The following is a 13,138-nucleotide window of genomic DNA, read 5'->3' on the forward strand; positions in this document are numbered from 1 at the left end:
AATGTACCATGCTAATGGACACCAGAAGAAAGCTGGGGTGGCAATCCTTATATCAGATCAATTAGATTTTAAGTCAAAGACTATAATAAGAGATGAAGAAGGACACTATATCATACTCAAAGGGTCTGTCCAACAAGAAGACCTAACAATTTTAAATATCTATACCCCTAACATGGGAGCAGCCAACTATATAAACCAATTAATAACAAAATCAAAGAAACACATCGACAATAATACAATAATAATAGGGGACGTTAACACTCCCCTCACTGAAATGGACAGATCATCCAAGCAAAAGATCAACAAGGAAAAAAGGCCTTAAATGACACACTGGACCAGATGGACATCACAGATATATTCAGAACATTCCATCCCAAAGCAACAGAATACATATTCTTCTCTAGTGCACATGGAACATTCTCCAGAATAGATCACATCCTGGGTCATAAATCAGGTCTCAAGTGGTATCAAAAGATTGGGATCATTCCCTGCACTTTTTCAGACCACAATGCTCTGAAGCTAGAACTCAATCAATCACAAGAGGAAATTTGGAAAGAACCCAAATACATGGAGACTAAACAGCATCCTTCTAAAGAATGAATGGGTCAAGGAGGAAATTAAAGAAGAATTGAAAAAAATTCATGGAAACAAATGATAATGAAAACACAACGGTTCAAAATCTGTGGGACACAGCAAAGGCAATCCTGAGAGGAAAATATATAGTGATACAAGCCTTTCTCAAGAAATAAGAAAGGTCTCAAATACACAACCTAACCCTACACCTAAAGGAGCTGGAGAAAGAACAAGAAAGAAACCCTAAACCCAGCAGGAGAAGAGAAATCATAAAGATCAGAGCAGAAATCAATGAAATAGAAACCAAAAAAACAATAGAACAAATCAACGAAACTAGGAGCTGGTTCTTTGAAAGAATTAATAAGATTGATAAACCCCTGGCCAGACTTATCAAAAAGAAAAGAGAAAGGACCCAAATAAATAAAATCATGAATGAAAGAGGAGAGATCACAACCAACACCAAAGAAATACAAACAATTTTAAAACCATACTATGAGCAACTCTACACCAACAAATTTGACAATCTGGAAGAAATGGATGCATTCCTAGAGACATATAAACTACCACAACTGAACCAGGAAGAAATAGAAAGCCTGAACAGACCCATAACCAATAAGGAGATTGAAACAGTCATCAAAAATCTCCAAACAAAAGCCCAGGGCCAGATGGCTTCCCTGGGGAATTCTACCAAACATTTAAAGAAGAACTAATTCTTATTCTCCTGAAACTGTTCCAAAAAATAGAAATGGAAGGAAAACTTCCAAACTCATTTTATGAGGCCAGCATCACCTTGATCCCAAAACCAGACAAGGATCCCATCAAAAAAGAGAACTACAGACCAATATCCTTGATGAACACAGATGCAAAAATTCTCGCCAAAATACTAGCCAATAGGATCCAACAGTACATTAAAAGGATTATTCACCACGACCAAGTGGGATTTATTCCAGGGCTGCAAGGTTGGTTCAACATCCGCAAATCAATCAATGTGATACAACACATTAATAAAAGAAAGAACAAGAATTATATGATACTCTCCATAGATGCTGAAAAAGCATTCAACAAAGTACAGCATTCTTTCTTGATCAAAACTCTTCAAAGTGTAGGGTTAGAAGGCACATACCTCAATATTATCAAAGCCATCTATGAAAAACCCACCGCAAATATCATTCTCAATGGAGAAAAACTGAAAGCTTTTCCGCTAAGGTCAGGAACAGGGCAGGGATATCCGTTATCACCACTGCTATTCAACATAGTACTAGAAGTCCTAGCCTCAGCAATCAGACAACAAAAGGAAATTAAAGGCATCCAAATCGGCAAAGAGGAAGTCAAACTATCACTCTTTGCAGATGATATGATACTATATGTGGAAAACCCAAAAGACTCCACTCCAAAACTGCTAGAACTTGTACAGGAATTCAGTAAAGTGTCAGGATATAAAATCAATGCACAGAAATCAGTTGCATTTCTCTACATCAACAACAAGACAGAAGAAAGAGAAATTAAGGAGTCCATCCCATTTACAATTGCACCCAAAACTATAAGATACTTAGGAATAAACCTAACCAAAGAGGCAAAGAATCTATACTCAGAAAATTATAAAGTACTCATGAAAGAAATTGAGGAAGACACAAAGAAATGGAAAAATGTTCCATGCTCCTGGATTGGAAGAATAAATATTGTGAAAATTTCTATGCTACCTAAAGCAGTCTACACATTTAATGCAATCCCTATCAAAATCCCATCCATTTTTTCAAAGAAATGGAACAAATAATCCTAAAATTTATATGGAACCAGAAAAGATTTTGAATAACCAAAGGAATATTGGAAAAGAAAGCCAAAGTTGGTGGCATCACAATTCCAGACTTCAAGCCTTATTACAGAGCTGTCACCATCAAGACAGTATGGTACTGGCATAAAAACAGACACACAGATCAATGTAACAGAATAGAGAGCCCAGAAATAGACTCTCAACTCTATGGTCAACTAATTTTTGACAAAGCAGGAAAGAATGTCCAATGGAAAAAAGACAGTCTCTTCAACAAATGGTGTTGGGAAAATTGGACAGCCACATGCAGAAAAATGAAATTGGACCATTTCCTTACACCACACACAAAAATAGACTCAAAATGGATGAAGGGCCTCAATGTGAGAAAGGAATCCATCAAAATCCTTGAGGAGAGCACAGGTAGCAACCTCTTCAACCTCAGCCGCAGCAACTTCATCCTAGGAACATCGCCAAAGGCAAGAGAAGCAAGGGCAAAAATGAACTATTGGGATTTCTTTAAGATCGAAAGTTTCTGCACAGCAAAGGAAACAGTGAACGAAACCAAAAGACAACTGACAGAATGGGAGAAGATATTTGCAAATGACATATCAGATAAAGGGCTAGTATCCAAAATCTATAAAGAACTTAGCAAACTCAACACCCAAAGAACAAATGATCCAATCAAGAAATGGGCAGAGGATATGCACAGACATTTCTGCAAAGAAGACATCCAGATGGCCAACAGACACATGAAAAAATGCTCCACATCTCTTGGCATCAGGTAAATACAAATCCAAACCACAATGAGATACCACCTCACACCAGTCAGAATGGCTAAAATTAACAAGTCAGGAAATGACAGATGCTGGAAAGAAGGCAGAGAAAGGGGAACCCTCCTACACTGTTGGTGGGAATGCAAGCTGGTGCAACCACTCTGGAAAACAGCATGGAGGTTCCTCAAAAAGTTGAAAATAGAGCTACCCTATGACCCAGCAATTGCACTACTGGGTATTTACCCTAAAGATACAAACGTAGTGATCTGAAGGGGCATGTGCACCCGAATGTTTATAGCAGCAAGGTCCACAATAGCCTAACTATGGAAAGAATCTAGATGTCCATCAACAGATGAATGGATAAAGAAGATGTGAGATACACACACACACACACACATATACATACATACATACATACATACATACATACATACAGTGGAATACTATGCATTCATCAAAAGAAATGAAATATTGCCATTTGCCACGACCTGGATGGAACAAGAGGGTATTATGCTTAGTGAAATAAGTCAGTTGGAGAAATACAACTATCATATGACCTTCTTGATATGCGGAGGTAGAGATGCAACGTGGGGGTTTGGGGGGTACGAAAAGAATAAATGAAACAAGATGGGATCGGGAGGGAGACTAACCATAAGAGACTCTTAATCTCACAGAACAAACTGAGGGTTGCTGGGGGGAGTGGGGTCGGGAGAGGGTGGTGGGGTTATGGACATTGAGGGGTGGGTGTGCTCTGGTGAGTGCTGTGAAGTGTGTAAACCTGGCAATTCACAGACTTGTACCCCTGGAGCTAAAAATACATTATATGTTTATAAAAAAATAAAAAATATATATAAAAGAATAGTTTCCTACAAATAAACAAGTACAGCAACTTCTGTATGCATAGGTCACTTCAGAATTACCAGGTGCTACATAAGCAGAAAGGAGAATGGTGAATGAAGAATGAGAACAAATGGGAAAACGTAGAAAAAAAATAAAAGAAGAGGAAAAGATGACTACTTGCTGGAAATAAGACAGGAAAGAAGTTGATGAAGAGAACATATATTACCTAGGAATATACAGATTAAAAAGTATGAGAAGACAGAAAGGAAGCCAGAGAGAGAGGGGGGAAGAAAAAGAGAAAAGGGGAGGGGTATGGGAAAGAAACAACAAGGAGAAAAAGAAAAAAGCAAAGGAAAGTTTATTTTTGCCCTTTGGTTTGTTATATTTTTCTTCCCAGTAAATGTTCCTGGCTACCATGACTAATTCTGCAATGGCCACCTCTATAAGTTCATTTGCACTAACCACTGGAATTTCCTGGGAAAGAGGAGTCGGGTTTGACTCTAGGACAAGATCAATGAATAATCTGAGAAATAAATAAACCGTGGGAGCTCAGTGATATTCTTTATACTGAACTCTGAAGTCATTTATATCTAGGACCAGGTCATTCAGCAACAACTCAACCCTGCCTCCAATTTTCCCCGCTGAACGCCTGATCCTTATCACGATGGTCTTCTTTTGCCGCAATCTTTGATATGGGCCTTTCTGGAAGCTCTATATGAGGCAGGATACAACAAATGAAATGGCCCATGTCCTTCCCACCAAAATGACCCTGAGCCAGCTGGAGAAAGCTCATAAAGGGGATGAGCCTTTTGTATTCCAAAATGGTAAGGAGGAAAGCAAAGGTTTTGGAGAAAGATTCTCTGGATTTGACTCCTTGTTCATTTACAAGCTGCTGGATTTGGTGCAATTACAAAAGTCTCAGTTTCTTGTCTTTGAAAGAGAGAAAGTGATGCGTTCTACCTCCTAAGTGTTGGTTTGAGAATTTAAGGAGATATTGCATGTAAATGCTTAACATAATTCTTGGCATTTTTATTGTTATTATCGGTGTTTTCCAATTTAAGATAACATGTCAGATTAATTACACAATCCCTAAGCTCAGTGACTGTAGTACAAGCATCCTTATTTAAAAAGTAACTCAATACTCAGAGGGCAAATATTTGATATTGTCTTTAAAGTCATACATAGGCCCCTCCCTTATGTCCTGATAAGGTATATCATTCCCACCAGAAGCATGTGTAATCAAACACAGTTGATTCCTACAGCAAAACATTTCAGTGGGAGAAATGAAGACTAAACATAGCATGACAGCATTTCCGGTTAAGTTTTGCCACCAAATGAATAAAGAGATTCTTGAATTTTGGAATTGTAAATAAGGGCCTATAGACCTATACATTCTATGCTTCGCAGTCTTCACTCTTCCTTTCCTAGAAAAGCAAAAATCTAGTCTGCATTATCAACCACATTTGAAAAGCCAAACAAATTTACTTCCATTTGAGAGAGAGAAAAGCAGCTGCTGATAGCTTGGCATTGACCTGGCCCCAACAGGCCTTGGTGTTTCCTAGGAGTTGGCCTGGCCCTCACAACTAGGCCTTGGCATTCTCCTGCTGAATATAATCAATTTCACAGCATACCAACCCCAGATAAGGCCACGCTGTGACCCTGATAGATCAAGACAAAAACAAAATTCCTTTGTAATCATATCTGTATTCAGACCAAAACAGTATTGTCCCAAACACAAAAATGACCAAAAATGCCCCTACTGTGGCCAGTGTGTTTGCTGCTTTTTTACTAATCATGGCTTTGTCTTACTTTATTCTCTCCAATTCCTAGATAAGACCTATTAAGATATCCATAGAGTTGCCTATGCTTCTTGGCATGGTCCAATTCAGAGGAAAGTGCTGCTTCCTTGAACCCTCCTCAAAAAATACCTAACACAAACCCAGATTTTTTTTAATATTTTATTTATTTATTTGACAGACAGAGATCACAAGTAGGCAGAGAGGCAGGCAGAGAGAGAGAGGAAGGGAAGCAGGCTCCCTGCTGAGCAGAGAGCCCGATGTGGGGCTCGATCCCAGGACCCTGAGATCATGACCTGAGCTGAAGGCAGAGGCTTTAACCCACTGAGCCTCCCAGGCGCCCCAAACCCAGATATTTTAAGTCCTTTCTAACACCCTCTTAACTGAATGACCCACAACTTCCCATGATATATGTTTTCTCTTGTTGGTCACGAGTCAATAAACCCAATTTTGTTCAATATATGTTGTCCTGTGGTCTCTGGCTGGAGGACACTGGCAATTTATTTTCCTCCAGTGTAACAATAGGCTGATCAACCCTCTCCTTAGAAGACATTATCATAATTCTTAAGATGTACTATCTGAAACAAAATCTCTGTATCATTCTAATTTTCTTTGATGGTTAAAACATTGGGTGGCATTCATTTTTTGGGACTTCATATCTTAAAAATTTGACATTGATTTACACAACAGCCTTCAAGTATCAGACCTGGTGTCTCAGTTTCTAGGCAATGGAAGCCAAATTTTCATCAAGGAAAATGCTGTTGAGCTGGCCAGAAAATACCAAAATCTGTTGTATTATGAGAAACAGTGTATTTCCTAAGGACTCTGAGGGAGGAAAATGTATGGTTTAATGACACCAGGTTAAATAAGGAATGAAGTAAAAGTGAGCAGACCCAGAATCTACTGGTAATTTGCCACTACCTAGCTATAAAACCCTAAACACATACCTAAACACATCTGATTTAATTACCTCATATGCCAAAGAAAAATTATATGTCTAAGATTCTTTTCCCTATCTAAAGTTACGAGTCTAGGATATGGTAAGGTCACAGGCCAATAAAAGGTCACCACAACACATCATAAAATATTATTTACAAACAAATATTCAATAGGATACTTTAACATCTCTGTTGTGTTTCTCAAAATAAAATTTGATGCTTTTGAAAGGTCTGGACATAAGACCTAATCAACAAAGTATAATTAGTGCACAAGGGGGCCCAAATAAAGAATGACCCTAAAATTTGGTACAAATAGAAATTGACTCTCTAAAAAACTACTAAGATTTAATATAAAAGGATAAAATTAGCCACCAATGGAAACCCACTTATAAAACAAAATTAAAAAGGAGTATAGATTATTTCCTAAAGCTCACAATTTACCCATTTAAATTTTTCCACATCAGATAGACAATAATCTTGGGATATATTAATTAACCTTATTAAGAATAAAGATTTGCTATAAGAAAAGAAGAATGCACACATATTGTAACTTTAGAAATTTTTGTATTAGTAGCAGCACTGGAAAATATCATCGAGCAATATGGTTTACCCATGCACTCATGGAATTGGAGGAAGAGAAGGGAATCTGACTCTAATCTAATTGGACCTATCACAGCTACATAGATAAAATATCTCTAGAGCACAGAAATAAAATATATGAAATATTAGTTGATTTGAAGGTCCTTTTGGTTACATCTAGTTTCTCAATATCAATGAGAAATCAGAGTTATAAATTTGATCTTCATCTGAGCATATCAGCCCATCAAAATGATGCATCACGTACAATTGCCAGTATAAGTTATTTTGCCTTTTTTCCCTCAGAATAAATGGGTACCCTGATTTCTAAAATCAAGATGTAATCTCAGCTAATATGAAACAGTTCCTTAAAAAATTGTTTTAAGTTATAAAACAGAGCCTCTGAAATCGCAAAGATGAGGATCAAAGTACCCGGGGTGACCTTCTCAAGATGAACAAATCCCTAAGGTTCAGTCTAAAATAATACTTTACTTTTGCCTCACTGGTACACTCTCATGTAATGAACAATTAGTTACTAAATATCTATTATAGGACAGGCATGACAGTAGGCATTATCCTAAAGTAAGAGACAAAAGAAAAGTTGAAATAATATTCATTGAGTATCTAGATCGAGTATAGATGTTAGGCACTGTGGTAGGTGTATTCCATTTCCAACCCCACTTGATATACTTCCAAATATAGACAATTTTTTTCCATTTTTCAATTGAAGTACAGTTGACACACAATGTTACATTAATTTCAGGTCCACAACATAATGATCTGACAACTCTCTACCTTATCCTGTACTCACCCCAAGTGTAGTTACCATCTGTCACCACACAACACTGTTAACTACCATTGACCATTTTCCCTATGCTGTACCCTTCATTCCCATGACTCATTCATTCCATAACTAGAACTAGAACCACTATTATGCTTACTTCTCGGGGCATAAAATTGGGACCTAAAGATAATTATTTATATCTCAGATGCTACAAAATTGATAGTTAGAAAAACTTAATTGTCCCAAATCCAATTTTCTCTTTATTACACCTCTGCTACTATTGATAACAATGTTTAAGATTGTTGAAACAATTAAAATATACATAATAAGGCATTTACAATTTTCAGTATAACCACACTTAGAATCCAAGATAATATGGACCGTCTTGTATATACTCATGTTTACAAAAGATTTGATCTGTACAATACATAGAATTCAAATATTTCTCCTCATTTATGGAGAATGTTCATTTATGACATGCCATTGCTAGTTTCTTCATACAGTGAATTCATAAGAGTTTTGAAAAAGAGAGGCAGTGTTTATTATTGAAAATAATTGAGAGTTCCTAAAGAATTTTGCAGCAAATCTTTTAGTAACATTACTCTGTTACTTGTCTTTTCATTATAGAAACAACTGCTTGAAAACAACTGCTTGGATTTCAGATGTAATTTTGTGTTGAGCAAATTTTTGTATTCCAAGACATCTAGTTGAATTAAACTCACTGGAGATCCTTAGCTTTGGTAACAAAGCTTTGAATCTTCATAGGCTGAGAGTAATAAAGTCCCTGGTGACTCCCAGAAACCTCATTAAGTGGAGTGAGACGATCCTCAATTGAGGATCATTGGAATTTATTTTCTTTACTGCTGATACTCCAGGTAGTCCAGGCAACAGGAAATTCAATACAGTATGCTTTATTCAAATTGACTTCTACCCTTCAGAATAATGCAGAAATCAATCAGCGTTAGTTGCCTTGTCAATGACTGAACCATTTATCCAGCCTTGTCAAGATTATGTAAATGCAGTCACTTGGCATTCTCATTGTTTTCTCCGTCCTAGCAAGCAACATATAGACTGAACCGCTTCTAAACACTAATAAATCCACCTTTGCCATTTAGCCATCTAGGAATTAGGTTATACCGTGTGTAGTTACAACATGCCTGGGTAGTTGAATCTGTGTACTTCTTATAACTCCAAACTGAACAGTAATCCTTAGAAAGGAGCTCAAATGAACACACTTGAGAGAATTGAGGTTTTAAAAAATACATTCCCTTACTGTAAATTGCAATATGCAATACAGTGCCTAAGAGCACAAGTCAAAGATCTACCTTCAGATTCTAGCTCTAGGATCCACTAGGCTTGTGACCCTGAACAGATAATCAAGCATCTCAGCTCCCTCACCCATCTTCACACAGCAAGGAGTGCGCCTCTCAGGGCCTTTAGAATACCAAAACAAACAAACAAACAAACAAACAAAAACCTATGTAAAGGGCTTAGCATAGGGTCTGGTATAAGTGCTTAAGTGTCTAATAATATTTTTTATTTATTATTTTTGTTATTTTTATCTACAAAATTCATTTAAGAAAACAATTCTTATGTAATCCTCCCTAATACTATATTAGAAGATGCTTACTAATTTCAATTAAAAGATGGCAAACATCTTTTTCTCCTAATTGATTATGTGAAGTTTGGTCTTTTTTTGATTTTCTATTTATAATGCTATGTTGAATTTTCCTCCCAAAATATGAGGGCAATACAAGCAACAAGCCAAGTAATGCCAATATATAAAGAAAAGTCAGCAATCATCTCCTTTCCCAGAGGTAACTGCTATCAATACACTAGTTTATATCCTTCCATCCTTTTCTCTATGCTTACAAAAACAGACAATATGAAGACTCATGTATATATCAATAGTCTAGTATATGACTCTCTATATATTTCTCTGTGCTAATATAAACAGATAGATGTGTGTCTGTTTATGTGTGTGTCTGTGTGTCTGTGTATCTGTGTATCTATATTTCCTAATTGGTACAAAAATGGGATTATGCTCATCACGATAAGCTAAAACTTTTATTTTTTACTTGACAGAAATACATGAATATCTTGCAGGTCAAAAGTTATAGCCCTAATTCATCCTTTCTAATAATTGCGTAACAGTCCATAGCATGAATACAGCATCATTTATCCAAGTATGCTTCTATTGAAGGATATTCAGATTGTTTTGCATTTTTTTATTTTGTCCCTACAATTCATGTAGCAATAAACATCCTTGTTCAAATGTCCCGACATTCTGGTGTTTTGATTGTAGTATGATAGCTTCTAAAAAGGGAGATTTAGCGTTTATTATGTCCCAAGCATCATTCTAAATGCTTTACATTTATTATCTCATTTAAGCTTGACACAACTTGATGAGCTATTATTATGACTCGTATTTTGAGTATCATGAAATTGAGGTAAATAAATTGCCCAAGGTCACCAGCAAGCGAGTGGTGGATAAGTGATTTCAACCCAGGCAGTCTGGTTTGCAAATCCTCACTCTTAACACAACCCTTATAGAGAAAATTGTTATATTACTTTCTCCAGAGGCTGTTGCCGCGTATAGTTCTTTCATGATAGTTTCTCTAAACCATTCTGAGCTTTTCACTGTACACCATAAAATGTCTTATCCAATGACCAGAATCAACAACTAGCAGTGTGCTTCCTCAAGTGCACAAATTCTATCTTATTCGTTTCCAAACGCATCTGAGAGTATTTCCTATAATCTGAAAGCCTTTTACAATACAGAATCTGGTTACATCAGGGACTGTCTCTTTTGACTCTGGTTAGCATTTAGGGTCAAGAAATAAATATATATTCCTAATGAATGGGATGCAGAATATGCAGCCATATCTGCTAACAACTTCAGAGAAGCAGACATTAGGATTTTTTCATTCATAGTTTATGTTGTTAAAATTCTTACTTAAAATGTCTCCAGTCCTGTAATTTCCACAGAAAGAAGTAATGCTTCCTCTTCCTCTCAAAACCGAAATCCCAAAAATGGATTACAATCATAATTACAACTAATACAATTACAGTGGCATACTACTGTTGTTATGTTTCCTATTAATTTTATTTACTTTTCTCAAAAGTGTTTCAATATGCAATAGAGTCTTGGGGACTTGAACAAAAGGTGTGGTTTTTACTAATCAAGTAAATGAACCATATTAAACTCAGCAATCTAGAACTGCTTTCCTTTGGAGGAGTGTAACTTAAGGGAATTATATTGCACTTTGGCTCCTATGGTAAAAAGGGAATTTTAAAAAGTGCTAAACATTGTGCTGTGATCAGCATCATATTTTAGGTGAGAAACAGTGACAAAATGGGATGATTCTAGAATCCTGTGAAAAAATATATTGCAGTTCCCAGGGAGTGTGTGGGGTATGGTTTGGCAAAGAAAAAGCTAGGGTTTATACCTCGGGAAATGCAACTGGAGGTCCTCCTACATTAAGGAGCTTAATGCTGATAAGAAATAGTTTGCCGTGGGGCGCCTGGGTGGCTCAGTGGGTTAAGCCGCTGCCTTCGGCTCAGGTCGTGATCTCGGGGTCCTAGGATCGAGTCCCACATCGGGCTCTCTGCTCGGCAGGAAGCCTGCTTCCCTCTCTCTCTCTCTCTGCCTGCCTCTCCGTCTACTTGTGATCTCTCTCTGTCAAACAAATAAATAACATTAAAAAAAAAAAAATAGTTTGACGCTTCAGAAACACTACTGGTCTAGCAAATTCCACGGTTGACCTAAGGTCCGGTTGGCACTATTGCCCCTCTGGTAGCAACTTGGCATTATGCAAGGGTGTTTCTGTGAAAACAGACTGAAATGATTTGGGCTGAAAACCTCTTGCCTTGAGCAAAAACCATACCAGCTGGGAAACGAAGTGCTTAAGAAACAACAGAAAAGAGCTGAGCTGGAGGAGAAGGCTCTGCTGGAATTACTCGGCTGCCATAGAAATTGCCAGCATGTACAATTGCCTCTGTGGTTGTGGGAGTTGGAAACTTTGGATGCCAACTTCATGGCTGGGATAAAATCACATTAGTGAATAAGGCTTGAGCCAAGAGTGAAGAGTGGTCGGAAATAGCTAATGTTTGTAAATTTTGAGCTAAAACTGTTACAATTGGGAAATGTTAACGTATTCTGCATTAACCCGTTACACACACACACACACACACCCCGCTCCCGCGAGGTCGGTAGGAACGGAGAGTGTGATCGGATCTATTTTCTAGTTGGAGGAAACACGCTCAGAGAAGGTGTTGTCACTTGTCCAGGGGCACACACATCTAGTAGTGGCCTAGCTGGCTTTAAGGCCTCCTATTTCATTGGCTTGCCAGCCTACCCTGCTTCTAAGGATGTGAAGGGAATAATGTCAGGGCTAGATTATGGAATCCGGCAAATTCTTCTCTCCCTAAACCCTCTGATTGCTTAGAACCGCACAGCAGATGAGACAGACTGCGGAGTTGGGCCCACCGTGATGATGGGTAACTCGGGAGCGGCAGGATGGGGATGGGAGAAGCTGAGGTGACTGGGGCCACCGGACGGGCCTGGGGCGCTGCCTGGTCCCGCAGGCGTCTGAACTGCACAGGGGCTCGAGCCTTCTGCCACCTTCCATCCGCACGCCGCGCTCCGGAGCTCTGCGCCCCGCTCGTCCCTAGCCCGCTCTCCCCGGGCTGTGTCACTCACTCACGGTCTGGGACACCTTCACCTCCTGGTTGAGCCACTGGCACAGAATCTCGGACATGGTTCGGCCTGCGCCTTCTACCGTAAGCCGGTGTAGGAACGCGCGAGAAAGCCTGCGGAGGGCCCGCGTCCTCCTGTTGCCAAAGGCAACCCGTTGCTAAGGAAGCGTATCCAGGCCTGAGCCTGGGGCAAGAGCGACGCCAGTGTCCCGTCGCGGAGGACGGAGAACCGTGGCCTGCCCCCTGCCGGCGGGTGAGCCGGAACGGAACGCAGGCGCCGGGACTCCGCGGTGGTGGTGGAGGGGAGCACCTGGAAGAGGGGCCTAGAAAAGCAGGAGTCTTGCTTGAAGGGCAATTCTTTTTCTTCCCCTTTGTCTTTTAAGGAAATCTAC

General features: G+C 38.7%; 1 protein-coding gene across 1 annotated transcript in view; it reads right to left on the reverse strand.

Moving 5' to 3' along the window:
- Positions 1-12,808, reverse strand: part of LOC111141169 (sperm flagellar 2) — a 178,375-nt gene extending 165,567 nt beyond the window's left edge. Inside the window, exon 1 of the mRNA XM_022493539.1 lies at positions 12,751-12,808. Within this exon, the coding sequence (XP_022349247.1) occupies positions 12,751-12,808 (58 nt within the window). The remainder of the gene's footprint in view (positions 1-12,750) is intronic.
- Positions 12,809-13,138: the final 330 nt, after the last annotated feature.

Source organism: Enhydra lutris, unplaced genomic scaffold (assembly GCF_002288905.1).
Source record: "Enhydra lutris kenyoni isolate GAN:26980312 unplaced genomic scaffold, ASM228890v2 scaffoldscaffold5, whole genome shotgun sequence".
Lineage (NCBI taxonomy): Eukaryota > Metazoa > Chordata > Mammalia > Carnivora > Mustelidae > Enhydra > Enhydra lutris.